Source organism: Balaenoptera ricei, chromosome 20 (assembly GCF_028023285.1).
Source record: "Balaenoptera ricei isolate mBalRic1 chromosome 20, mBalRic1.hap2, whole genome shotgun sequence".
NCBI lineage: Eukaryota > Metazoa > Chordata > Mammalia > Artiodactyla > Balaenopteridae > Balaenoptera > Balaenoptera ricei.
The window spans coordinates 8,469,562-8,492,500 of record NC_082658.1 but is presented as its reverse complement, the minus strand read 5'-3'; the positions used below and the strand labels follow the sequence as shown (position 1 = coordinate 8,492,500).

Sequence of the window (22,939 nt, the reverse complement as noted above, 5' to 3'; positions counted from 1 at the left end):
CCTGTTTGAGGATGGGCATAGAGATTCCTGACCTTTACCGAATTGCTGACAATCATCCCTACTTTGGGCCAGAAGTATGCACCAAATGCCTTCATTTCATTTACATCGTTTTGCAAAAGTTAAGAGGTGTTATTAAGCTTCTGTATTTAGTCTTCGGGTTTAAGCATAGTATTTCTGCTGTAAGCCTTCAGCAGTCGAGCCAGATGGAGTGGTGAGAGAGAGCATGGGATGCATTTTAAAATTAAAAGGCTAGACAGTAAATATTAGTGTTTGTGCACCACATATGGTCTCTGGTGCATACTTTCTTTTTAAACACTTTTAAAAGCATTCTTAGCTCACCTGCCTCACAAGCTGGCCAAATCATCCCTGACTTAAAAATATCTAACAAAACCCAATAACCAGCATATAGACTTAAATTGGAAAATAATCTAGGATTTTCGCAAACTGCAAGGGCACTTGTACCTCTAAGACAGCCTTTCCTGGCAGAGATCCTCTGTGAAACCACAGGTACTGGGCCAGGACCACAGCACAGGGCCAAACATACATTCCATATTGAAGATGCAGGACCTGAAAATAATTTTTTTGTATGCCATAAATAACTCATGCTGGAAGTCAGAATATTTATACAGTGGTGGCGCAGTGGTTAAGAATCCGCCTGCCAGGGCAGGGGACACGGGTTTGAGCCCTGGTCCAGGAAGATCCCACATGCCGTGGAGCAACTAAGCCTGTGCACCACAACTACTGAGCCTGCGTGCTGCAACTACTGAAGCCCACACGCCTAGAGCCCGTGCTCTGCAACAAGAAGCCACCACAATGAGAAGCCCGCGCACCACAACAAAGAGTAGCCCCCACTTGCCACAACTAGAGAAAGCCCGCGCGCAGCAATGAAGACCCAATGCGGCCAAAAATAAATTTTTCAAAAAAGAATATACGGCAATTACTGAGCGCTTGGCACTGGCATTCATTACAAAAACAACAGTTCCCTCTCTCCAGTTTGCATCCTATGGTGGGGGGAGGGTCGGGATATAAAATTGCAATACCATGTGATAAGCATTCTTCATACCTTCATTTACTCAACAAGAGTTTATCCAGGGCCTGAGTGGCTTAGTAGCTATTATAGGCTGAGGATGTAACTCTCTTGGAATATGAACTACATACACATATATGTATCTCCTACTGGGGAGACACAAGCAACAAGTAAGCAAGTGGATATTTTTCGTTGCAACAAGCACAATACAACAGGGTAATGTGAGAGAAATGGGAGTGGGCAGGGACCACAAGGTGTCTGCTCGAGATAGGGAGAGAGGATGATTCAGGCAAAGGCCCTGAAGCAGGAACTGAAAAGCCTCTCGCTGGGCACAGAGAGCCCTGGCAGTGTGGGCCTGAGGGCTGGAGGCAGGGCTGTGTAGTACAAGCACAGGTCAGAGGGAAGGCAGAGGGCAGACTTGTGAGGTCTTGGATGGCACGGGAAGCTTAGCTTTTATGTAAGTGCAGTGAGAAGATATTGGAGGGTTTTAAGCACAGGCATAACCTGGTAATGCTAAGGAGGAACAGTGGGGTTCTAGGATGACATCCTAGAAGAGGTTTGAGTTAGAGCTGAATCCTGCAGTTAGGAAGGTAGGCAACTTACAAAGCCTTTGGGGAGGCACTGAATGATGAGAGCATGGTATTTAGGGAGGCAAGGTAACATAGCTCAGGACTCCGGAATGAGCCTGCCTGAGTTCAAACTTGAGATCTATAATTTACTAGCTGTGTGACCTCACTCAAGTTATTTAACCGTCTGTGCTTCAGTTTCCTCAACTGCAAAATACTATCTTCATAGAAAAGTTAGGAAGATTCGATGAAAACTACCTAGTACAAAGTAAGTATACAAAGTTAGCGATTGCTAAACTGCAAAATCGCAAGACTTTGTTTCCTAGAGCAAAGGATGCCCCTCCTAGGGAGGTAGGAAAGGCAGCTGAAGAGGTAAAAGTATCACAGGTGAAGGAACTGAAGGTCTGAACCTAATCATTCAATACACTCAACAAAAATATTGGTGCCTAAAATACGCTAAGCATGATTAAAATGCCTGCCCTGGTGGATTTTACCCAGGAGTACAGTGAAGGATTTCTGACCTGAGGAGTGAGTTATGCAGATTTAGGTGTTAAAAAAAAAAAAAAAGTGTATCTCTTTTCACAAGGCTTATCTTCACCCACTCCCTAAATTTGGGAAGAAATCCAAAGGAGGTCGGGAGGGCTTTCCTGGCAGTCCAGTGGTTAAGACTCCACAGTTCCACTGCAGGGGGCATAGGTTGGATCCTTAGTCGGGGAACTAAGATCCCATACACCGCGTGGCGCGGCAAAAAACAATCCAAAGGGGTATTTCAACGTGCAGGCATTTAGAAACTGCCAGAAATGGGTTCCACTCCAGCCTTCAACTCCTTTTAAGCTGTTTCTCATATTTAAACTGCTACTGCCAATACCTACACCACCAGCTGCTGTTACACATGAGAAGATGCTCAATATCACTAATCATTAGAGAAATGCAAATCAAAACTACAATGAGGTATCACCTCACACTGGTCAGAATGGCCATCATCAAAAAATCTACAGGGCTTCCCTGGTGGCACAGTGGTTGAGAATCTGCCTGCCAATGCAGAGGACACGGGTTCGAGCCCTGGTCTGGGAAGATCCCACATGCCGTGGAGCAGCTGGGCCCGTGAGCCACAATTACTGAGCCTGCGCATCTGGAGCCTGTGCTCCGCAACAATAGTGAGAGGCCCGTGCACCGCGATGAACAGTGGCCCCCGCTTGCCACAACTAGAGAAAGCCCTCGCACAGAAACGAAGACCCAACACAGCCATAAATAAAACAAAACAAAACAAAACAAAAAACCTCCTGAGATTAAAAAAAAAAAAAAAATCTACAAACAATAAATGCTGGAGAGGGTGTGAACAAAAGGGAACCCTCTTGCACTGTTGGTGGGAATGTAAATTGATACAGCCACTATGGAGAACAGTATGGAGGTTCCTTAAAACACTAAAAATAGAACACTACCATATGACCCTGCAATCCCACTACTGGGCATATACATACCCTGAGAAAACCATAATTCAAAAAGAGTCATGTACCACAATGTTCATTGCAGCACTATTTACAATAGCCAGGACATGGAAGCAACCTAAGTGTCCATCGACAGATGAATGGATAAAGAAGATGTGGCACATATATACAATGGAATATTACTCAGCCATAAAAAGAAATGAAATTGAGTTATCTGTAGTGAGGTGGATGGACCAAGTCTGTCATAGAGTGAAGTAAGTCAGAAAGAGAAAAACAAATACCTTATGCTAAAGAGAAAAACAAATACCTTATGCTAACACATATATATGGAATCTAAAAAAAAAAAAAAAAAAGGTTCTGATGAACCTAGGGGCAGGACAGGAATAAAGCCACAGATGTAGAGAATAGACTTGAGGACACGGGGAGGGGTAAGCGTAAGCTGGGACGAAGTGAGAGAATAGCATTGTCATATATTCACTAACAAATGTAAAATAGCTAGCTAGTGGGAAGCAGCCGCATAGCACACGGAGATCAGCTCTGTGCTTTGCCACCACCTAGAGGGGTGGGAGGGAGACGCAAGAGGGAGGGGATATGGGGATATACGTATGCATACAGCTGATTCACTTTGTTATACAGCAGAAGCTAACACATTGTAAAGCAATTATACTCCAACAAAGATGTTAAAAAAAAAATGAAACACTGCAATGTGAAAGTGCTTTGAAAAACTGGAGGTATATAAAATATAATTGCTCTTGAGAGAGTTCGGGGGCAGCCATGAGCTGAAAGGAAGCAATGCCAGCCTGAGAAACTTTATTTGGTTAGTGAGGGTTGGAAATCCCCTACCCCCACCCCCAGAAACTGAATTAAGAAGCCCTTCAACAAGATCAAAAAAATATTAGGTGTCAAGAATGCCACTTTTCTGGCAAGAAATATTAGGTATGGAAAGGCCCCCTTCCTAGCAGGGTCTTCAAATTTCTTACTGAAAGACATTTAATCTGCCAAATGGCTTCATACCAAACCGTTTCGCTCTGTGGTCCACCCTAAGGCGGGAAGCCGCGGACCCCCCTCCCTATAGCCCCTGGTCGGCTGAGAACCGCTCCAGCCCCACTGCGCTTCCCGGCGGGTGCTTCCGCACGCACCTGCGGGACGTGGACCTCCAGCACGGCCCCCTCAGCTCCCAGGCCCGGCTCCTCCGAGAACCGAAAACGCTTGGCCTGGACCACATGCCCTCGGAGGCCATGCTCGGTCGGAGGGGAGTCGGTGGCCCCCGGGCAGGCCGGGAGCAGGGGAGGGCGCCGGGTCGCCAGGCTGCCAAGCTGCACGCACGGGTGCTCTCAGACCGGCTCGGGCCGTCTCCCCGGCGCCACGTCGGGTCGCTACTACCCGACGGCAAAAAGGGGTAAGCACCCCTCGGGCGACGAAATGGCCACGTGGCGAGAACAGACCCGAAACCTGGCCAACGAGACAGAATGCAGGAAGCCCCGGCTGTAAGCCGCACGAAAGCCGGCCACGAAGGAACTGCTGTCTGCCGGAAGTGACGCAAACCGGAAGGGGGTGCGGGAGAGGCGGGGCCGCAGCGAGGTGGTGCCTCGACCGTCTCGACCTTCCCAACATGGCGGAGACTCGGCTTGTGTGGGGGCGGACCCCAGAGGCTCGGAGGCCAATGGCTTATCGCAAGAGGCTGTGGGGGGCGGGGAAGACGGCCGACGCAGGCCCAACCCGAGGCTCGGGAGGTGGTTAGGGAGTGAATTTTCTGGAAGGCGACTTTAAAGGCGCCGGGCCGGAGCGAAGGACGTTTTGGTGCCGCCGCCGCCGCCGCCCGGGTCGGGGAGGGGACGCACTGGTGGCAGGAAGCGAGCTGCGCCGGGGTCGTCGCGGAACCAGCTGGTGACTCTGCAGGATGAACCACAAGAGCAAGAAGCGGATCCGCGAGGCCAAGCGGAGTGCGCGGCCGGAGCTGAAGGACTCTCTGGACTGGATCCGGCACAACTACTACGAGAGCTTCTCGCTGAACCCGGCGGCCGTTGCGGTGAGCGGGCCGCGATCGCGGGCCGGGCGGGGCACGGGCATCCCCGGGAGCTGCGCACCTCTACCGGGGCCGGGGTCCGCGCCCAGCACGGCCCCTGGAATTCCGATGGGCTCGCCCGCACCCCGCGGAGGTCGGGGTCATCGGGGCCCAGATCCCAGGGTGGGCCTCCTATGCGCCGCAGCCGCGCCTGCCGAGGCAGCTGGAGTCCCACGCCCCTGACGCCCTTCACGAGGCCTGTCACCCCTGTATCCCTTTGGGCGGCGGGGCCCTAGGGACCCTGGCTGTCAAAAGCCACGAGTGGAAGACGCGAAGCCCCCCTTCCCTGATGCGGTGGCGCTGGGTGCGCAGTGCCCGAACGCACGCAGGTCCTTTTCCCTCCCTAAGAGGAGCCGGAAATAGAATCTGGCTCCTTGGGTATGTGATTGCTAATTGGCCTTGGGGGACACCCTTAACTGCCGCCGGACTTTTTTTTTTTTTTTTTCTTTAATGCGATAGGTCTTTTCTGATTCCCTCAGGACAATGTGGAAAGAGCAGACGCCTTACAGTTGTCGGTGGGTGAATTTGTGGAACGTTACGAAAGACCGTACAAGCCCGTGGTTCTGCTGAATGCCCAAGAGGGCTGGTCCGCGCAGGAGAAATGGACTCTGGAGCGCCTCAAAAGGAAATACCGGAACCAGAAATTCAAGTGTGGTGAGGATAACGACGGCTATTCCGTGAAGATGAAGATGAAATACTACATCGAGTACATGGAGAGCACCCGAGATGACAGCCCCCTTTACATCTTTGACAGCAGCTATGGGGAACACCCCAAAAGAAGGAAACTTTTGGAAGACTACAAGGTGCCCAAGTTCTTCACCGATGACCTTTTCCAGTATGCGGGGGAGAAGCGCAGGCCCCCTTATAGGTAAATACTGGGCAGTGATGTGGTTATAATCTTGTCTACAGCAGCAGGGGCAGCTGAGCGCAGTCAGCTAATCTATTTCCAAAACAGTGAGTGGTTCTCTCTTGGCTGTACATGGCACTTACTTAGAGGGCTTCTGGTGCCTGCCCAGGGCCTCCTGCCTGGTGTCGCCTGGGCATCAGGATTTCTGAAAGCTCCCCAGGTGATTCAAACGTGCACCCAAAGTTGAACCAGTGATCTCTAAGGGATGTTTTAATAGTTAAAGTCCAGCAGTAAGACATGTCAGTGATTTTTCCTTTTTCTGTTAGGGATCAGTCCATGCACAATTCCCTCAGCATTTCTGTGTACCAGAATTTGTGTAGTCTTTGAAATAACGATAATGTTTGTATAAAATTAAACCTTTTTTTGCGGTGTGTACGTGTGGTTAAATTCCACTTCACATCTTGGATGTTTCCATCCTTTAGGTGGTTTGTGATGGGCCCACCACGCTCTGGAACCGGAATTCACATCGACCCTCTGGGAACCAGTGCCTGGAATGCCTTAGTTCAGGGCCACAAGCGCTGGTGCCTGTTCCCTACCAGCACCCCCAGGGAACTCATCAAGGTGACCCGAGAAGAAGGAGGGAACCAGCAAGATGAAGCTATTACTTGGTTTAATGTCATCTATCCCCGGACACAGCTTCCAACCTGGCCACCCGAATTCAAACCCCTGGAGGTCTTACAAAAACCAGGAGAGACTGTCTTTGTACCAGGTACAGATGAACTGAAAGTACATTCTTTGATTTCAGTAATTTGTAATTTTTGGAACACAACGATATCGAGAGAGTCAAAGAAATCCCTCTGCACGCTGACTCTGGGTGAAGTGACTGGTCCCCGCCTCTGACCGTGATGTGTTGCTGTGTGGTCACGTGCTCAGGGCGCTGCTGGCCACGTTTCTTGTAACCTGGATGTATAATGACTATTGATAAACTTCCTGTATGTAGAGAGCCTATTCATTTTTATTCCTAGTAGATACTTAGTGTCTTTGTTTATTGAATATGTTCAGTGACTTGTGCTTATTTCTATAAATGGGGTTTTTGATCAGTGTAGCACTGGGTGGATTGAGGCAGGAAATAGTGACTTAAGAGGCAGGAAATCCCACACCTGAAAACTACACTTTGTTTTGATAGGTTGAGTGTTGGAAGTAAGGGTGTTTAAGATGGGCATCCTCGATCTAGAAACTGAAGAACTTGCTGCCATTACAGTTTTGGTCACAGCTTTGGATTAACAGGGTTTGACACATTTATTCTGTAAAAGGGCCAGAGAACAGATATTTTAGGCACCGCGGGCTGGATAGTCTCTGTTGTAACTGCTCAGCTCTGCCCAAGTGGCAGGAAGGCAGCCAGGTACAATCCATAAACGAACAGGTGCAGCCACGCTTCAGTAAAACGTTACACAAACAGGTCGTTGGTGAGTCCTGCCCTCAGGAGGAGCATTTACCTCGCTGGGTCCTGTGTCTCTAAAGCTCTCCCTTGTGGACAGGAATCCCCAGGTTCTGAAGTTTGTGTTATTTGTTATGTGAAGTTTATGTCATGGAGCGATTGTGTGTAGAACCAATCCTGTTTAACTGTTTACTTGTTGGATTTCAGGAGGCTGGTGGCACGTTGTCCTCAACCTTGACACCACCATTGCCATTACCCAGAATTTTGCCAGCAGCACCAACTTCCCTGTTGTCTGGCACAAGACGGTAAGAGGGAGACCAAAGTTATCAAGGAAATGGTATAGGTGAGAGCCTTTTTTTTTTCTTATTTTTGCTTTGTTCCAACTTCTACCCCAGAGATAAAATGGAAAGAGTCCACTGGTGCAATAACATGTGCTGATTTTAGACAGGCCTGGGAAAAGCTGGGGCCGCAAAACCTCACGGGTAGAGGAGATTGGGTCCAAGGTCAGGGCTAGTTCTCAGGATGTTTGCCAGCCTTGAGGTGACAGGGTAAGACTGCATGTTTGATTGAAGCCAGTCAGTCAAAACATGGTCATAATTGGGATGGTTCCTCGTTTTCTGTTTTGTTTTTGGTTTTGGTTTTGTTTTGTTTTGTTTTGTTTCCCAGAGCTAGCACTAGCAAAGGAAGCCATTTTGTTTGGGTTTTATTTTGGTTATTTCTTTTTCTTACCGCAAAGCATTATTCCCATTTGAAGTTATGACCTTCAGTTCTTGTGAGCGAGGTGACCGCCCTGGAGACTTAGCTCTCTGTTTATCCACAGAACAGATACAGCACGGGCAGCGGCAGTGCAAGCCACCCCCAGCCACCCCGTGCCACTGTGTCCCAACCCTGACCTGGAGGGACCAGCTCTCGGGGTAAGAGAGGGATTCTGGCTTGTTCAGTGCTCAGCCCCCCTGCTGAGAGGGCCAGCAAGGGTGGTGGCTTTGTTCTCCCCAGACTCTCGGGCACCTGAGGCCCACTGACTCTGTCCCGCAGGCTGCTGCGTGCTGCCGTTCGGTCATGCTGAAGGCCGTCCTGAACAGCAGGTCTTTTGTCCCTGGCTGCAGCGGCCGCCGGAATAGGTTCCACAGGGGAGGGCTGCCTGCTGCCCTTGACAGCCCCGTTCAGCTTCATCTCCCAGTGAGGGGGGACCCTCTCTGTTAACTTGATACTCCTTGTCTCTTACAAACCAATGTAACCAAGCCCCGCTCCCATCATTAAGTACTGTGCTGTGGAAAGGAGAGGTTAAAAAACAGCAGCCAGGAAAGGTTCAGGAAAAACTACGAGCGAGAGAGATTGTTTCTCCCGAGGGGAAAACTGACACTAACTCAAGGAAGATTTGCCTCACGTCTCAGCAGCACGTCTGTGTCGTCTGCACAGGGGGTAGCGAGTTGTGTGTGGCTAGTTGTCCTTTCAGGAAAGCCTGGACAGCATGTGGGGTTTTGTCCCCAGCCTGTGGATCCGTGTGTCCTCACCACTGTACAGGCACGTCTAGGAGAGGCAGGGCTCAGCTCTGAGTCTGGGGTACTGTGTGTGGGTGTCGCCGCCTGTCCCAGTACTGAGAACATGCGTCTTGTCTCTCAGGATCTTGAAGCAGGAGCACCCCGAGTTGGCGGTCCTGGCTGACTCCGTCGACCTGCAGGAGTCCACGGGCATCGCCTCCGACAGCTCCAGCGACTCCTCCAGCTCCTCCAGCTCCAGCTCGTCCGACTCGGACTCGGAGGTGAGTCCGTGCTCGCTGCCCGGGCCTCCAGGGCAGGTCACCCTGAAAACCAGATGTGACTTTCCCGCCTCCTGCCCGGGAGGGAGAACGATGGCAACGTGTTTCACTTTCTTGCAAGAACTGCAGCTGCCCACGTGCTTGCTGCGGGGTGAATTTTGCCCATTTTATAGCTTTGCACATATTAGTGAATCATTACAATAATCTCTAGAGGTGAGAGGAGTATCTGGGGATTCTGTAAATGACGCGGGATCACACAGCTAGCGGACAGTGGTGTCGGGATTCAACCTCCAAGAATTCTCCAAACTCAAGGCCCACGTTAGGAATTTCCCCTGTGGATAGTAAATTATAAGCCTAGAAACTCAGCAAATTCAGTCACCTTGTTTAAGCTAACACAGTACTGGGTAAGAGCATCCGTGCTTTTAGCAGATGAAATGCCTGTCTCATGACTGTGTGATCCACTGATCCTGCCTCCTCTTTGGAGGAGGCCGTGTGTTTTATGAGTGTTACGTGCTGTGCAGTGAAATTCCACGATGCCATCGCAAAGTGCTGGCTCTCACACAGTCTTAGAGGGGGATCTTGATTTCAGACAAACAACCCTGCTGTTAGAGAACACTGGAGGGACCCTCGGGGTCTGAGGAGGCAGATATCCCGACTGTGTCCTAAATGGCCCTTTTGCCTCAGGGAGGCGTGGACAGTATCGCGCTGTCTCCTGAGGGCAGAGGTTCGTTCAGCGAAGAACTGGGCTGCATCCGACCGAACCCCTGTTTTTCTCCTCCCGTGTCCAGTGCGAGTCTGGCTCTGAAGGCGAGGGGACGATGCACCGCAGGAAGAAGAGGAGGACGTGCAGCACAGTGGGAAACGGGGACACCACCTCCCAGGACGACTGTGTGAGCAAAGAGCGCAGCTCCTCCAGGTGACTGCGCGTGGCTGTCGTCTGTGTGCAAGGACGTGCCTGCAGCCTGCGGCGGGGCCCTGGGGGGCAGCCTTGTGGATCCCGCAGACCCGGGAGGGCCAGCAAAAGCCAGAGAATGAGGAGGCTCTGGGAATGGGAGTCCAGTCACTTAGCATTTGCTACCGTAGCTTTTTTCTCCGCTACCGATGCAAGTGAACGTGGCTTGTTTTATGCGTAAGAGCGAGAATCTATGTGGATGGTGCCAAGGGAACCCTTTACATTATTTAATAATAAAAGTTAAATTCATTTTATATCTTGGAAATTTTTTTCCTGGAGAATGCCAGAAGCTCCCCTTGTTGCTCTTCTTGTCATGATCTTGGGAGAAGATAGTGATTCCGCTGGTGGGTGCCCTTGATAGGGAAGTGACAGTTACCGCAGGAAAGGAAGAGAATGCTGAGAAGTTACCCCATATCTTCTGAAGAGCCTGAGGCGTGGCCTCCTGCTTTTTCTCCCCGTTTGCCACTGCTGCTTTGAGCGCTTGCAGATTCCTTATAAAATCGTAATCATGTCTCCAATGGGTTTTTGTTTTTGTTTTTGTTTTAAACCCTATAGGATCTAAATAAATTAAAACTTGAGATAAAAATCCATAAGCTAATCTTTTTGCAAGCACCTGCTCTGGTGCTGGGCACACGACAGGCTCCCACTGAAGTCTGGTGACTCTGCGTGCGTCCAGGGTCTTTAAACCCCAGAACCCTGTTGTCCGTGTGCTGCTAGTTGAAGTGTCAACTGTAGGCAGCATTAAGAGGTGAGGTTTTGGACTTCCCTGGTGGTCCAGTGGTTAAGACTCCGAGCTTCCAATGCAGGGAGCACGAGTTCGATCCCTGGTTGGGGAAGTTCCGCATGCCGCCCGACAAGGCCCACAAAAAAAAAAAAAAAAAGGTGAGGTTTCAAGGAAGGTAGTGAAATACTGAAGCCTGTGGGATTCTGTCTGAAGTCCCTGACTGCTGCAGCTGACGTTCCTGTTACGTTCTTTGTATCTCCAAGCAGCCTGGCGCTTGCTTCAATGTGATGAACAGGACCTACATTCCTTTCTGTCGTCTTTTCCTCATTCTCTGGGGTCTGGCTGGAATTCCGTGGGGGATAGGGTGTCTTAATCAAGTGAATTTATCAGACTAGATTGTGCATTTCTCAACCCATGTTGTCCTTTTCCCAGGCATACTTAGATTTCTCTTCTTGCTTTTTTAAGTTTTTTCTGTATTGTAGACTTATATCTGCCCTTGGGGTGTGACTTTGCAAGAAAAGTTTTTAGAGAAAGCCCTGCCATTACATCAACCTGGGGTTCTGGGGGTCCTGCTTTTAACATGTCCTTCCAGCTTTGCCGAAGCTGTGCTGTCTACATGCTGATTACAGGCAGTTGTGCTTTCCTTGGCAGGATTAGGGACACTTGTGGAGGCCGTGCTCACCCCTGAGCAGAAGCTCTCCCTGAAGTGGCTCCCACGTGAGCTGTTGGCGGCCACCCAACTCAGTTTTCCTGTCTTCTGCTCCTACCTTCTCCTTTGTCTTCTTTGAATTTGGATAATCCTCTCTGGCCCAAGCTCCTGTCTCCGGTCAAATGCTGTTCTTTCTGCTTACTGAGACTAGATTGTCAAGAAGTTAAAAAACTCCGCATGCTTAGTGAAGCACCGAAGGCCTCCATGATGTCAGGCGAGAAGGTGCTGTGCTTCTCCTTTAAAACCAAGCTGGTCGACCGCAAGGCTGGAGGGTTGTGATCCTTTGAATGCCTTGTTGCATCTGTTGCCTCGCTGGTGTTGGTGAGGGACTCCCGCCGTCCACGTGGCCGGCTGCACGCAAGCAGAGACGCCGAGAGTGGTGAGCGGTGAGTTCTGTGTGAAGCGATTACGTGTAAGAAGGACCACGAGTGTGCCGCCCTCCTGTATGCCGTCGTCCGTCCAAAAACGCATTCGGTGGCAGTAACCCGGCCACTCACCACTGCCTAGTGCTATCTTAGGATTCATTACTTTTTCTCCACAATGAGAGAGGCTGTTAGAGTCCAGGGATAATTTTGTCATCACAGAACTTAAATTATAAACAGAGCCAAGTTCTTAAAAGATTTGTCGCCATCATTCCCACCACGTGATCCATAAGTCAGAAGCTCTCACTCTGTAAGAGGGTTCATGATAGTGTCCCCACTTCTTGGCCCTGCAGACATTAGGTGAGGATCGTGTTACCTGCTGGGAATAAATGCAGAGGTGGTGCGTCTGGCCTTTGGGATCTGTTTAGGCTTCTAAATAACTCTGGTTTAAGTACTTAGGGACTGCCCAGCGGGTTCCATCTCTTGCCCTGTCAGTTCACCTCCTTGCCTTCATCTGTCCCTAAATTCACCCTAAGAGGGGGTTGTTGAGGGCGTGCCCCCGTGAAAAGCATTTTCTGGGCTGGAATGAGGAAGGGAAGGGCACCAGCAGCTTGGGGCCGGGGAGCTTCACTGGTGCAGAGGCATGTGGGCAGGTGGCTGGAGTTGTATGCTGTTGTCTCTCAAAATCCTCCCTTCAGGCAGGTGTGATCAGGGGAATCCTGGTCGCTTCTTTGCCACGTGTTCCATGTTTGATAGACCAGTTATCACTTCCTGACTCTCTGGGTCGGTCGTGTGGCTTTTACTCTAGAAGGCTGGTCCCCTATTTTGTCTTCGTCCAATTTTCTGCATTCTGAAATGCCAACCAAAACACGTGTCCGGGTTGGATGGAACGTCTGCTCATTTCCTAGCATCACTCTACTTGCCACTCCCCCTCCCTGGCCCTCTGGCTCCAGTGTCTGTGGTTGTGAGCAGATCCAAACCCTGAGAGATTTTATTCATATTTGAATGGCATTCCTCCTCGTTTTTAAAAAAGTTTTCTTGACATCTTCAAAATGCTTTTTTCTTTTTCCCAGTGTTGCTACCGGGCTGTCACACTCACTCCTTTTCCTCTAAAATCCATACCAACTGCGCCTCCCTCCACTTCAGTTTAAAGGATGAAACCACCAAGCAGGCTTCTTGCCACCAGGGGGCGTGGTGGGATGCATTTGCAGCAGCAGGGATGGTAAAGTGGAAGTTTGGTTTGAGAGACTAGTCACCCAGTTTTACTTCCCCAGATGCCAAAGGTGATTCCTGTTTGAAAAACAATACCCAGATATAAGGGATCCAGCCCATCTGACAGGCCCGCAGTCACCTCTCCTGAAAGTGCCTGGGTAGCACGGATTACGTTTGGGTCTCGCCACCCCACACGAATGACTGTGGGACACTCTTTCGTTGTCTTAGCCAGGCCAGAGATTCAGCAGCCCCCCTTTTACTGTCACTGTGGGCCAGGCAAACACACCATTGTGGAAGCAAAGCAGGGCCAAGGTGGGGAAACAGAAAGCGGTGGAGTGTGGCTGGGTGATCACGGTGAGGTAGGAAGCAGGAACCAAGGGTCCATCTGTTCTAAAGGTAACCTTTCTACCCACCTGGCGTGAGCTACTCCTTTGAGTGGTGTCAAGGATAGTAAGGAGAAAGATATAACATTAAACTATTTTTAGAGATTATTTTCTGAGACGACAGCTGATCTTAAAACCAACAAGCTGGGTCCTGGAAGAAAGGATCTGGACTAATAACTACTGTAGAGGAGGAGTGGGATGGGCGAGACAAGAGCGGGGGACCCAGGACATCAGGAGGGCTCTGGGTCTTTGGGGATGAGGGAGGTACCAAAGGCTTTACCATCAGCCCGAGGTGGCCAGTGCTGCACACAGGTGCCTCTGGGGTCAGTAGTGCTGTTGTGTTGAGGGTGATGCCTTTGAGGGGAGAGCCACCAAAAGCAGGGACGTTATTCACGTTTTGCTCACGCTTGCAGATGCCCCTTTGTTAATTATTAAAACAGTCAACAAATGTTGCAGCACCAGGCACTGTTCTAGGTGCTGTAGACGCCACAGTGACAAACCCAGATCCCTGACCTCGTGGAGCTTCACAGACAGTGAACTTGGCTGTTGTTCACAAGGGCCATGGGTCAGAGTGGGTAGAGCCATGCACGTCCATCTCCGTGACCAGAAAAGCAAGTTCAGTCCTTACTAAATGCAAGTTTATGAGATCTTCATAAAAGAACATAATTATAATTATAGCTGTGTTTTTAACGTAGGACGCAGCTTCTTTGTGAATCAGCTAAAGGTATTTAAACGAAGGATCAGCAAGAAAGTTGCTGGTGCAAGTGCTTTACACATTTATTAGAGTTTCTGCCTTGATATGCTTTAGACTCCAGAAAAGAGTGTGGGGTGGAACGAGGGTTTTGCAGTAAATGTTGTAAAAAGCACTGTCTAGGAAGTAGGCATATAAGCACGCAGCTGTAGGTTTCTTGAATTGTATGTAGCATTTCCACAAATAAGTTGTTCCTGCTGTGTACTGGGTCCCGCTGATGGTTCCATGTGGAGTCTGGTTTCTCCTTATACTCCACCCTCCCCGGCTTCTGTCATAATGTTACACGGATGTTACATTGTATGCAGCAAAACTGCAGAGGTGGCTCTCAACTTCGTCTCATGATTCAAGTTCAAAAACTTGGAGCATCTGGCCCCAGCCTCTGCTCTCCCCGGAGCAGGAGAACCGGCCCCGCCTGCCTGTTGTCTCCGCGGGGACTGGACACTACAGAGGAACTGGGACTGTCTCCTGAGTGCCTGGTGCCTCCCCAGGGGTCACGTAGAGCACCCTGAGCGCCTCCTAGTTCTGCTTGGGTCTTTCCTGTGGGGTCCGCCACCAAATGCCGGTGGGGCTGCAACTGGATTGGCATTTTTAACTTTTCACTGGGATGAAACTTGTTCATCATTTTAAATAAAGCAACTTGATTTGGGGTTGGGTTGTTTGCATTGTCTTGTCCTTGTTTTCATTCTTACTCATTGAAAGTCAATAAAGTGTACTGAGTTTGTCTGCACAATAGGACCTCTTAGATATACACTTGATCTTGAACAACTCAGGGTTTAGGGGTAACAACCCTCCCTACACACAGTGGAAAATTCAAGAAAAACATAGTCAGCCCTCTGTGGTTCTGGTTTCTGCAGCCAGCCTCGGATTGTGTAGCACCACAGTATGCGTTTATAGAAAAAAATCCGCGTCTAAGTGGACCCATGCACTTCAAACCCATGTTGTTCAAGGGTCAACTGTATATTTAAAACAAGGTGGACAGGTGACAAAAATAAGGCCCAAACACTTTGGCTGAAAGTGCCCCCTGGTCAAAAGCCAGTAGCCAAGAGATAAACCTCACTCCACATTTTATAGCTGTGGGGCATTCTTCATTAACTGCGACTAAAATTCCTTTTGCGTGTCCCCCCAGTACTATGTGATGCAGCAGGATTAAGCTCACCCTGTGTGGCGCAGGCAAAGAAAAAAGAAGAAATAAGCAATTCTTTAAAAAAAAAAAAAAAAAAAAAAACACTCCTTCCAGCATCTTGGCTTACATCAAATATCACTGTACGTTTTCTAAAATATTAAATGCATCCTAAACAAAAACCGGAACCCTGGTTTTTCAATATTAGGCCTGTGTTTGGCATGATACCTTACAAACTTTGTCCACTCCTTGTTTTTTAAAAATAACTAGAGCAGGGTTTGGGAGAGGTAGGAAATAAAGTTTTCGGTTACAATGCATTTGTCTCCAACATACACTGTTCAGTGACAGAGCCCTGGAAGGGTCTGGAGAAACAAAAACAGTAGGCTTCTTTTCCCTCATTCCACCCTCCTACGTTCCAGAATTACGCGAAGAAGAAAGACAGTAGGGGAAATAGAGTTGACCCACAGCACCTGGTGCTGAATTCCTGAAGCCCGTCTTTGGGGGCAGCCTCCATACCCTGAGGCTTGTGTGGAAGGCTGCTGGGTCCAGACCGGGAAGGGGCCTGCACCGGCCAGCACCTGGAAACGTCCTCTTTGTGAAAATGTATCAAAGCAACCCCAAGGAATAAAAGCAGCTGGTGACGTGTCTATAAAGTGGCTGAAAGTAAGCAGAGTTGGTGTTTTCACTGTCTTACAGGCAGTCCAGAGCTACCGTCTAGTGAACCCTCCTGTCTTTACTTGGCCCTTAGCATTCCCCAACTAGCAATTCCAAAGTGCTCTAAGATGACCTGCGCGGGTCTAAAATGATGCCGAAAGGGCCCCGGAGTTCTGGGTATTTCAAACTGCTTTTCAAAAGGAGCCTAAGCCCAAAGCGTCGGGCCTGCCCGGGCAGGGAGAGCTTGGCCCTTCTCGGGCCTCAGGAGCACTTCCCAAGGGGCCAGGGCTCTGGTCCCCAGCGTCTTGAGTCACCCCCACCCCCACCCCGGGTCCTGGGAGGTCGGGGGCGGGCACGGGGCGGGGCGCGGCGGGGGCTCCGCCCCGGGGCGGGGCGCGGCGCGGCACGCTCCCTCGGGGTCCCAGCGGGCGGGCACTCGGGCGGCCGCGGCGCGATGGAGGCGCCGGCCGAGTTGCTGGCCGCGCTGCCCGCGCTGGCCACCGCGCTGGCGCTGCTGCTTGCCTGGCTGCTGGTGAGGCGCGGGGCGGCCGCGAGCCCCGACACCCCGGAGCCCGCGCCCCCGGAGTCCACGACCCCGGCCGAGGCAAGCGGGACGCCCGCGCCGCTCGGCCCCTGCGCGGCGGAGCCGGCGGCCGCGCCCGAGGGGCCGGGGGAGCCCACGCCGCCGGACGAATCCGCGCCGCCGGAAGAGTCCGCGGCGGCGCCGGCGGAGGCGGAGGAGCAGGCCGCCGAGGAGAGGCAGGTACGGACCCGCCCTCCCGGGCGCCCCTTCCCACTCTGGGGCCAGGTATCCTCCGCGGCTCGGCGCCCCCTGGCGCCCCCCGGCAGAGTCGAGAACCGGGCCACCAGTCTTGGGCCGGGCTGCCTCATGGAGGGCAGGAGCCCGCGGACGGCAGGAAGGGAAGGTCCCGGCGTGCAGACTCACCGCCCTCCCCCGAAGTGTCGCCGAGCCTGTCGGAGTTGTGTTTTGTCGCCTGGCTGGCTTTCCTCTTCTTGGCCTCTCCTCCCCCGGCACGGGTCATACCCCACTCCCCACCCCTCACCCACCAGCCCACGGGTTCCCAAATCCACGTGCATGTGGCTTGTTTCAAGGGCTGCAATGACAGTTGTCTTGATAGTGGAAAATACAATACTTAAAGAAAAGAAAGAAAAAAGGAAAGCTGCCTTTTCTTTTTAGGCTAATTTGAAATCCAGATTCCTGAGTCATTTATGTGTGAAACCCATTGGGTGGGACTGAAAGAAAGGCACCGGACAATTGCAGTCCTTTTTATTGCCGTTTCCAAACTGCACGGTGCTTTGCACACCCCCCAAGGGGCTGCAGATCAGTCGGGCCAGCGTGCAGTGCGGAAGCAGGATAAGGCCCTCCTGCGGCACAGCTGAGCCCCCCAAAGCCGCCCTCCTGCTTCTGCAGTCCGGCAGCTCTGTCCTGACCCCGCGGCCGTCGTCTTGCGTCAGGATATCCAGAGGGGCGTCTGATGGCTTGTGGGCACTCCTCTGCCCAGCCCGATACACTTTTTCCGACGTATCTCTTTAGATTGGAAGCCTAGTTGCCAGGCGTGAAGCCACGCGTCTTCCCAGGACTTCAGCCCCCTTGGCCCTTCCAGGCCGCGAGCAAGGGTCCAGACCCTGATCAGAACGCCTTGTTCTGACTCCTGAGCTCCCTTTCTTGGAAGGGAGGATGGCCAGGACGGTCAAAACCGTGAGCAAGCTGCTTTGGTGCGTTGTGAGGATGTCTGCAGCGCCCACTCTGAATTTTGCTGGACACAATGGTTTATACTGGAGAGAACCCTTGCGGGGAGGAGGAAGCAGCGAGGCCGGGCGGAGGCATTTCTCTTTGCTGAGTAATTGTTCCAGACCCCCTGTGAGCAGGCGCTTTGCTTGACAAGAGGGTGACTAATTGTGTCAGAGTGTATTCTAACCAGCCTGAGAGCTGCTGTATTCATCCCAGGGAGCACCGAGGCCCTGCGGTTCTTGCTGACCTCACCTGTGGTGATGGCAGGTGGGGTTTGGACGTGTGCTGATGTGTTAGGTTTGCTCCCATATTTAGGATTCTCTTGGGAACAGGGGTGGTATAAGGGCTATTCCCAGGCTGCCACTTGCTCTCAGTCAGCCCTGCTCCTAGAGTTAACACAGTGGCCCCTTTTCACCCAGAGGCAGCTTCTGGACTGAAATTTAAAATGTTCTTTAGGGAATTCCCTGGCGGTCCAGTGGTTAAGACTCCACGCTTCCACTGCAGGGGCCCAGGTTCGATCCCTGGTCGGGGAACTAAAATCCCGCATGCCGCATGTCGCAGCCAAAAATAAATGAATAAATAAATACATAAATAAATAAAATGTCCTTTAGTGGTGCTCAGTCATCTCGATCCTCTGGGTTACAGCACTTCTGAAAGAACTTTCTACAAGGCCTCTAAGGCTCTTGGCAATATGATATGTAGCGGGTTTAGTGGTCCTTTAAAAAGCAGCCCTGGTTTGCCTCTGGCTGGGAGAAAGCAGGTCCGGTGAGGGCGAGTGGGGGCTTCGAAGGGCTAGACATGTTACGGAGGGTCGTGTGGTGGACACAGCCTCGGAGCCGGTGTGCTGCCAGAGCAGATGACTGTGACAGTTGAGGCTTGTGCGTCCCTCCTTCCTCTCCACAGCCTGTCCTGACATGATCCACCCAACGGGAGAATTAAGTTTAAGCCCATTTCCTCCTTTGGAGGTCTCACCCTTCCATTTTGGGTTCAGGTCTCCAGCCCTCTCTGAGCTAGCAAGCCCCCGTCGACTCCAGCTGTGCACAAGGCCCTGGGCCAGGTGCTGGGGGACACAAATATCCACTGTTACCCACTCCCCCGCCTTCCCGGTGGTGGGATTACCCTTAAAGGAGCTGCTAGAAATTGTCTGGAAATGGACTTGGGCATTTTCGAGAGCAGGTCCCACTGCTTTCTTCTGATGATCACACTGCCCAATCCTAGAGAGCAGACCGGAAGGCCCACTGGGGAAAAATAACTCAAGTCTGGGTTTGGGGAAGCAGCAGGGACGCCGTCAGCCAGCCTCTCACTAAGTCAGCAGTGGGAGTGGGGGGAGGAGGGAGAGCGGAAAGGCACAGCCCCAGCCCCGGGAGAGGGGCACTTAACTCACCTCTCCCCTCCCCCCTGCATTTTCCATTCTAATCCAATCGCCTTCCTTCCTGGCGAGGCCTGAGGCAGCTGCTGCCCACGCTCACAAAGCTGATTATTGAGAAGGATCCAGAGCCCAGGGAGGCAGTCTTCCGCTGCGGCTGTGGGTCATGGGGAAGCGTCCCCTCGGCGCAGGAGAACCGAGTCGCGTGAAGGCCCTCCACGGGCTGGGAGGCTGAAGTGGGACTGAAGAAATGCGGGCAGAGCAGCCAGGGCAGGGTTGTATTATGAAACCTCTTGTCATTTCTCTCTGAGGGATTAGTGTGGGAGCGGGCAGGGGAGGGGGTGGGCATGCCCCACCCTCACGAAGAATTATGGAGAACAACGTCAAGAACAGGAGCTGGTCCCCTTTAAGCCCAGGAAACAGTGCTTTTTGGGTGCTGAGGTATAGGTTAGGATTTTAGGATTTGCAGGCCTCTGACCTAATGGAGATGTGGATTCTAGCAAGGCTGTGTTGTAGGATACCAAACAGTGGTCACGGGCAAAGGGTCAAGTGTCATTCAGTAGTACTACAGTCAGATCGCTCTGTCTGTGCCAGGACTCAGACATCCTGGTGCTCGGGCCCTCAGTCTACTCAGAAACGGAGTAGGGACTTCCTATAAGGCAGCTGGCCAATGTCACAGGCAGGGAGACTGTTCGAGATTGAAGGAGACTAAAGAGACAGGAAAGACAAATGAAATGCCTGATCCTTGATTGGATTCTGGATTTGGGGTGGGGGGGGGTGGAGCGGGGGTGTGGGGAGCTATAAAGAATATTTGGGGGACTTCCCAGGTGGTCCAGTGGTTAAGACTTCGCCTTCCAGTGCAGGGGGTGCAGGTTCCATCCCTGGTCGGGGAGCTGAGATCCCACATGCCTGGCGGCCAAAAAACCAAAACATAAAACAGGAGCAATATTGTAACAAGCTTAATAAGACTTTAAAAAACGAAAAAAAATATTTTGGAGATAACTGGATCATGTGTCAATTGAATGGTTTATCAGATCATTTTGTTGTATCAATGCTCACTTACTTGAGTGTGATGCCTGCATTTCCATCATGGAGGAAGATGTCCTTGTTCTTAGGAAGATGCATGCTGAAACATTTAGGGATAAACCTGTCATGATTCAAATAGTCCCACACACACGTACACAAATCATGGGTGTGTATGGAGAGCGAGTACAACGATGGGTGGAAAAACGGTAAGGATTGGTGAATCTAGGTGAAAAGGCGTATGAGTGTTCATTGTATTATTCTGTCAACTTCTCTGTAGGTTTGGAATTTTCCAACATACAATGTCAGGAAAAAGGAACCCAGTGGGGAGTTTCTCAGGAAGCGGCTTGGTTTTTCGGGCACTCTAGGGGTGCTGGTCTAATTGAGCTGCACAGCCTCCTCTGTCTGTCTGCAGCTGGGCCCTGGTTCACCTTATCTGAAGTTATCTTGCTGTTAGGTCCATCTTGTCACCAGCCTTGTCACCGCAGGCCTGCCCCCCGGGAGCTGCAGAGCCCCTAGCCCTCCCAGAATGATCAAGAAGCAGGTAAATCCCATCCCCCATCGTCTGTCCTGAGCTTCATTTATTTTTTTTTCTTTATTGTATTTTATTTTCATTTTTTCTTTTTCGTGTCCTGACCTTCGTGATGTCAGCATGACTCCACTTCTCTGTTCTCTTAACAGAAGCCAGTTTAGCGGAGGCTAACAGATATCTGACAGTTGTTCACACCACTTTTAGTCCGCTCGGGCTGCTATAACAAAGTACCGTAGATTGACTGGTTGAAACAACAGACATTTATTTCTCCCAATTCTGGAGGCTGAGAGTCCAAGATCAAGGTACTGGCAGATTCGGTTCCTGGTGAGAACCCACTTCCCAGGCAGCTGACAGCTGCCTTTTTGCTGTGTCCTCACACAGCACAGAGGACACTCTGGTGTCTTGCTCTTCTTATAAGGGCCCTAACCTCATCACGGGGGCCCCCACTGTCATGACCTCATTAAACCTAATTGCCTCCCCTAGGTCCCACCTCCAAGTACCATCACATTGGGGGTTCAGCATATGAATTCTGGGGGATACAAGCAGTCTGTATCAGATCTAGTGATTTTCTGGGGGGGGGGGGTGGGAAACAGAAATAATCCAAATGTCCATAAATTAGGACATTTGATTAGTAAGCAAATTGGTAGAAATAAGTAAGGAAAAAAGCTGAACACAAAACAGGAATAATGTCTTCACAATCATCACAATGATGTACATCAACTAAACAAGATGACGCAGAGGGCTGTAAGCAGAGTTCAACGTTTAGAACTGCAAGAGGGTATGTTTTGTGAAGTTCTTTAAGCTCATAAGTTTTTTTCATATGAGAAAGAAGTTGGGGCTTTCCTAATAGCTAAATTTTGTTCATTCTTTCAGAGACAGAGTCTTGTTTGCACATAGAAAACGTAGCTGTCAGAATTTTTCTACTTAGTGGGAAGACGTAAACTCCTAAAGAACATACCTTAAGAAGAAAGCTGTCTGCCTTCAGAGAGTTAGAAATAAAACATTGAGCGTGTTCACTTTTAGACAGTTTCTTTTTTGTAGTCTTTTCCTTCCCAGACCATCGGGCCAAACCACAGCGTGGGAGGGCTGAGACCAACTTAGACCCTTGGTGGACGTTCTTTTTGAGAAATGCCAAGTCCCTGGTAGCCAGAGCATTTCTGGAACAACCTGAGTCTGACCGCACTCGGTTAAGGACAGATAAATGGAAGAGGGGTCCAGAAACCTCCTCCTATCAGGCCCTGATGCACAGACAGAGCTGTTGGCTGCCATTCTGATTGCCTGCTGCCTGATCAGAACCAAAACAGGAAGCCTGGGATGCTAAGAGCAATCATTCCTTCTCTCTTGCCAGGGAGGTGGGCGCATCACTTTCTCCTGGCCAAGGTGGCTAAAGAATAGCTAATGAGATTAAATAGCCTGAAGGAAGCCCAGTGCAAGAATTCATGGAACTTGCTTATCTAATATTTTTGCCTCTGAATAGCCTTAGGACTTGGGGAAGTCACTTAACCTTGTAGACTTCCCATCTACAAAATGAGGGGGTTGAACTAAAATGATGTCTGATACCCTCTGTGACAATCTGGGGTTGTTTGCTTTCTAGTCATCAGCTCTTGTTGCATGGCCTGGGTAGAGTGTGTGTGCGCGCATGCTCGTGTTTTTTTTGGTTTTTTTCTTTGTGTGTTTGTTTTGGCTGCGTTGGGTCTTCATTGCTGCGCACAGGCTTTCTCTAGTTCTGGCGAGCAGGGGCTACTCTTCATTGCGGTGCACGGGCTTATCATTGCGGTGGCTTCTCTCGTTGCGGAGCACGGGCTCTAGGCTTGTGGGCTTCAGTAGTTGTGGCACGCGGGCTCAGTAGTTGTGGCTCGTGGGCCCTAGAGTGCAGGCTCGGTAGTTGTGGCACATGGGCTTAGTTGCTCCGCGGCATGTAGGATCTTCCCGGACCAGGGATAGAACCTGTGTCCCCTGCACTGGCAGGCGGATTCTTAACCACTGTGCTGCCAGGAAAGTCCGTGCTCGTGTTTAATATTTTCCAGGTAGAAATCCTTGCAGACATTGCTAACCCTCTGGACAGTCTGGTTGAGACAACCCTGGGCTTGGTCTCAGCAAGGGCCTAATTCTGTGACCTTGGTTTTAATACTCTTTCTCCCAGCCAAATTCTTCCTTGCTGAAGGCTCAGAGTCCGAGATCAACCTCAAGACAAGAAAATACCTCTGGCCCAGTGGCCTCCTATGAAGATCAGTAAACCTACTCCAGG

At 50.8% G+C, this 22,939-nt stretch overlaps 3 protein-coding genes across 6 annotated transcripts in view; 2 read left to right on the top strand and 1 right to left on the bottom strand.

Annotated features, from left to right (window-relative positions):
* The window catches only part of METTL23 (methyltransferase 23, arginine), a 5,842-nt gene extending 1,470 nt beyond the window's left edge, over positions 1-4,372 (bottom strand). The window contains exons 1-2 of one of the 2 annotated variants that reach the window (XM_059908181.1): positions 4,181-4,372; positions 463-567 (exon numbers count right to left, since the gene is read on the bottom strand). In XM_059908181.1, coding sequence (XP_059764164.1) covers positions 463-546 — 84 coding nt within the window. In that variant the 5' untranslated portion in view covers positions 547-567; positions 4,181-4,372. Of the gene's footprint in view, positions 1-462; positions 568-4,180 lie in introns of those variants that run through there. The other variant, XM_059908182.1, reaches the window with a different exon arrangement.
* A 390-nt stretch (positions 4,373-4,762) lies between these two features.
* On the top strand, positions 4,763-14,905 carry JMJD6 (jumonji domain containing 6, arginine demethylase and lysine hydroxylase). 3 transcript variants are annotated; one of them, XM_059908177.1, is made up of 7 exons: positions 4,763-5,070; positions 5,586-5,974; positions 6,436-6,722; positions 7,599-7,734; positions 9,015-9,153; positions 9,939-10,066; positions 11,478-14,905. In XM_059908177.1, the coding sequence occupies exons 1-7, from the start codon at positions 4,942-4,944 to the stop codon at positions 11,512-11,514; spliced, it is 1,245 nt and encodes a 414-aa protein (XP_059764160.1). In that variant the 5' UTR covers positions 4,763-4,941; the 3' UTR covers positions 11,515-14,905. The 3 variants fall into 3 exon arrangements, with proteins under 3 accessions (XP_059764160.1, XP_059764161.1, XP_059764162.1); XM_059908178.1 differs by lacking the exons at positions 9,939-10,066; positions 11,478-14,905 and adding an exon at positions 8,212-8,305 and having other exon boundaries at positions 9,015-9,145; XM_059908179.1 differs by lacking the exons at positions 9,939-10,066; positions 11,478-14,905 and adding an exon at positions 8,217-8,305 and having other exon boundaries at positions 9,015-9,103.
* Positions 14,906-16,452: 1,547 nt separating this feature from the next.
* The window catches only part of MXRA7 (matrix remodeling associated 7), a 30,705-nt gene continuing 24,218 nt past the window's right edge, over positions 16,453-22,939 (top strand). The window contains exon 1 of the mRNA XM_059906967.1: positions 16,453-16,780. Coding sequence (XP_059762950.1) covers positions 16,472-16,780 — 309 coding nt within the window. The 5' untranslated portion in view covers positions 16,453-16,471. The remainder of the gene's footprint in view (positions 16,781-22,939) is intronic.

Bases quoted from the DNA above. Each gene is read 5' to 3' on its own strand.
- JMJD6 (XM_059908177.1), top strand. From the start codon at position 4,942: ATGAACCACAAGAGCAAGAAGCGGATCCGCGAGGCCAAGCGGAGTGCG. The intron at 6,723-7,598 runs GTACAGATGAAC...GTTGGATTTCAG, and splicing joins AGAGACTGTCTTTGTACCAG to GAGGCTGGTGGCACGTTGTC. The intron at 10,067-11,477 runs GTGACTGCGCGT...TTTCCTTGGCAG, and splicing joins AAAGAGCGCAGCTCCTCCAG to GATTAGGGACACTTGTGGAG.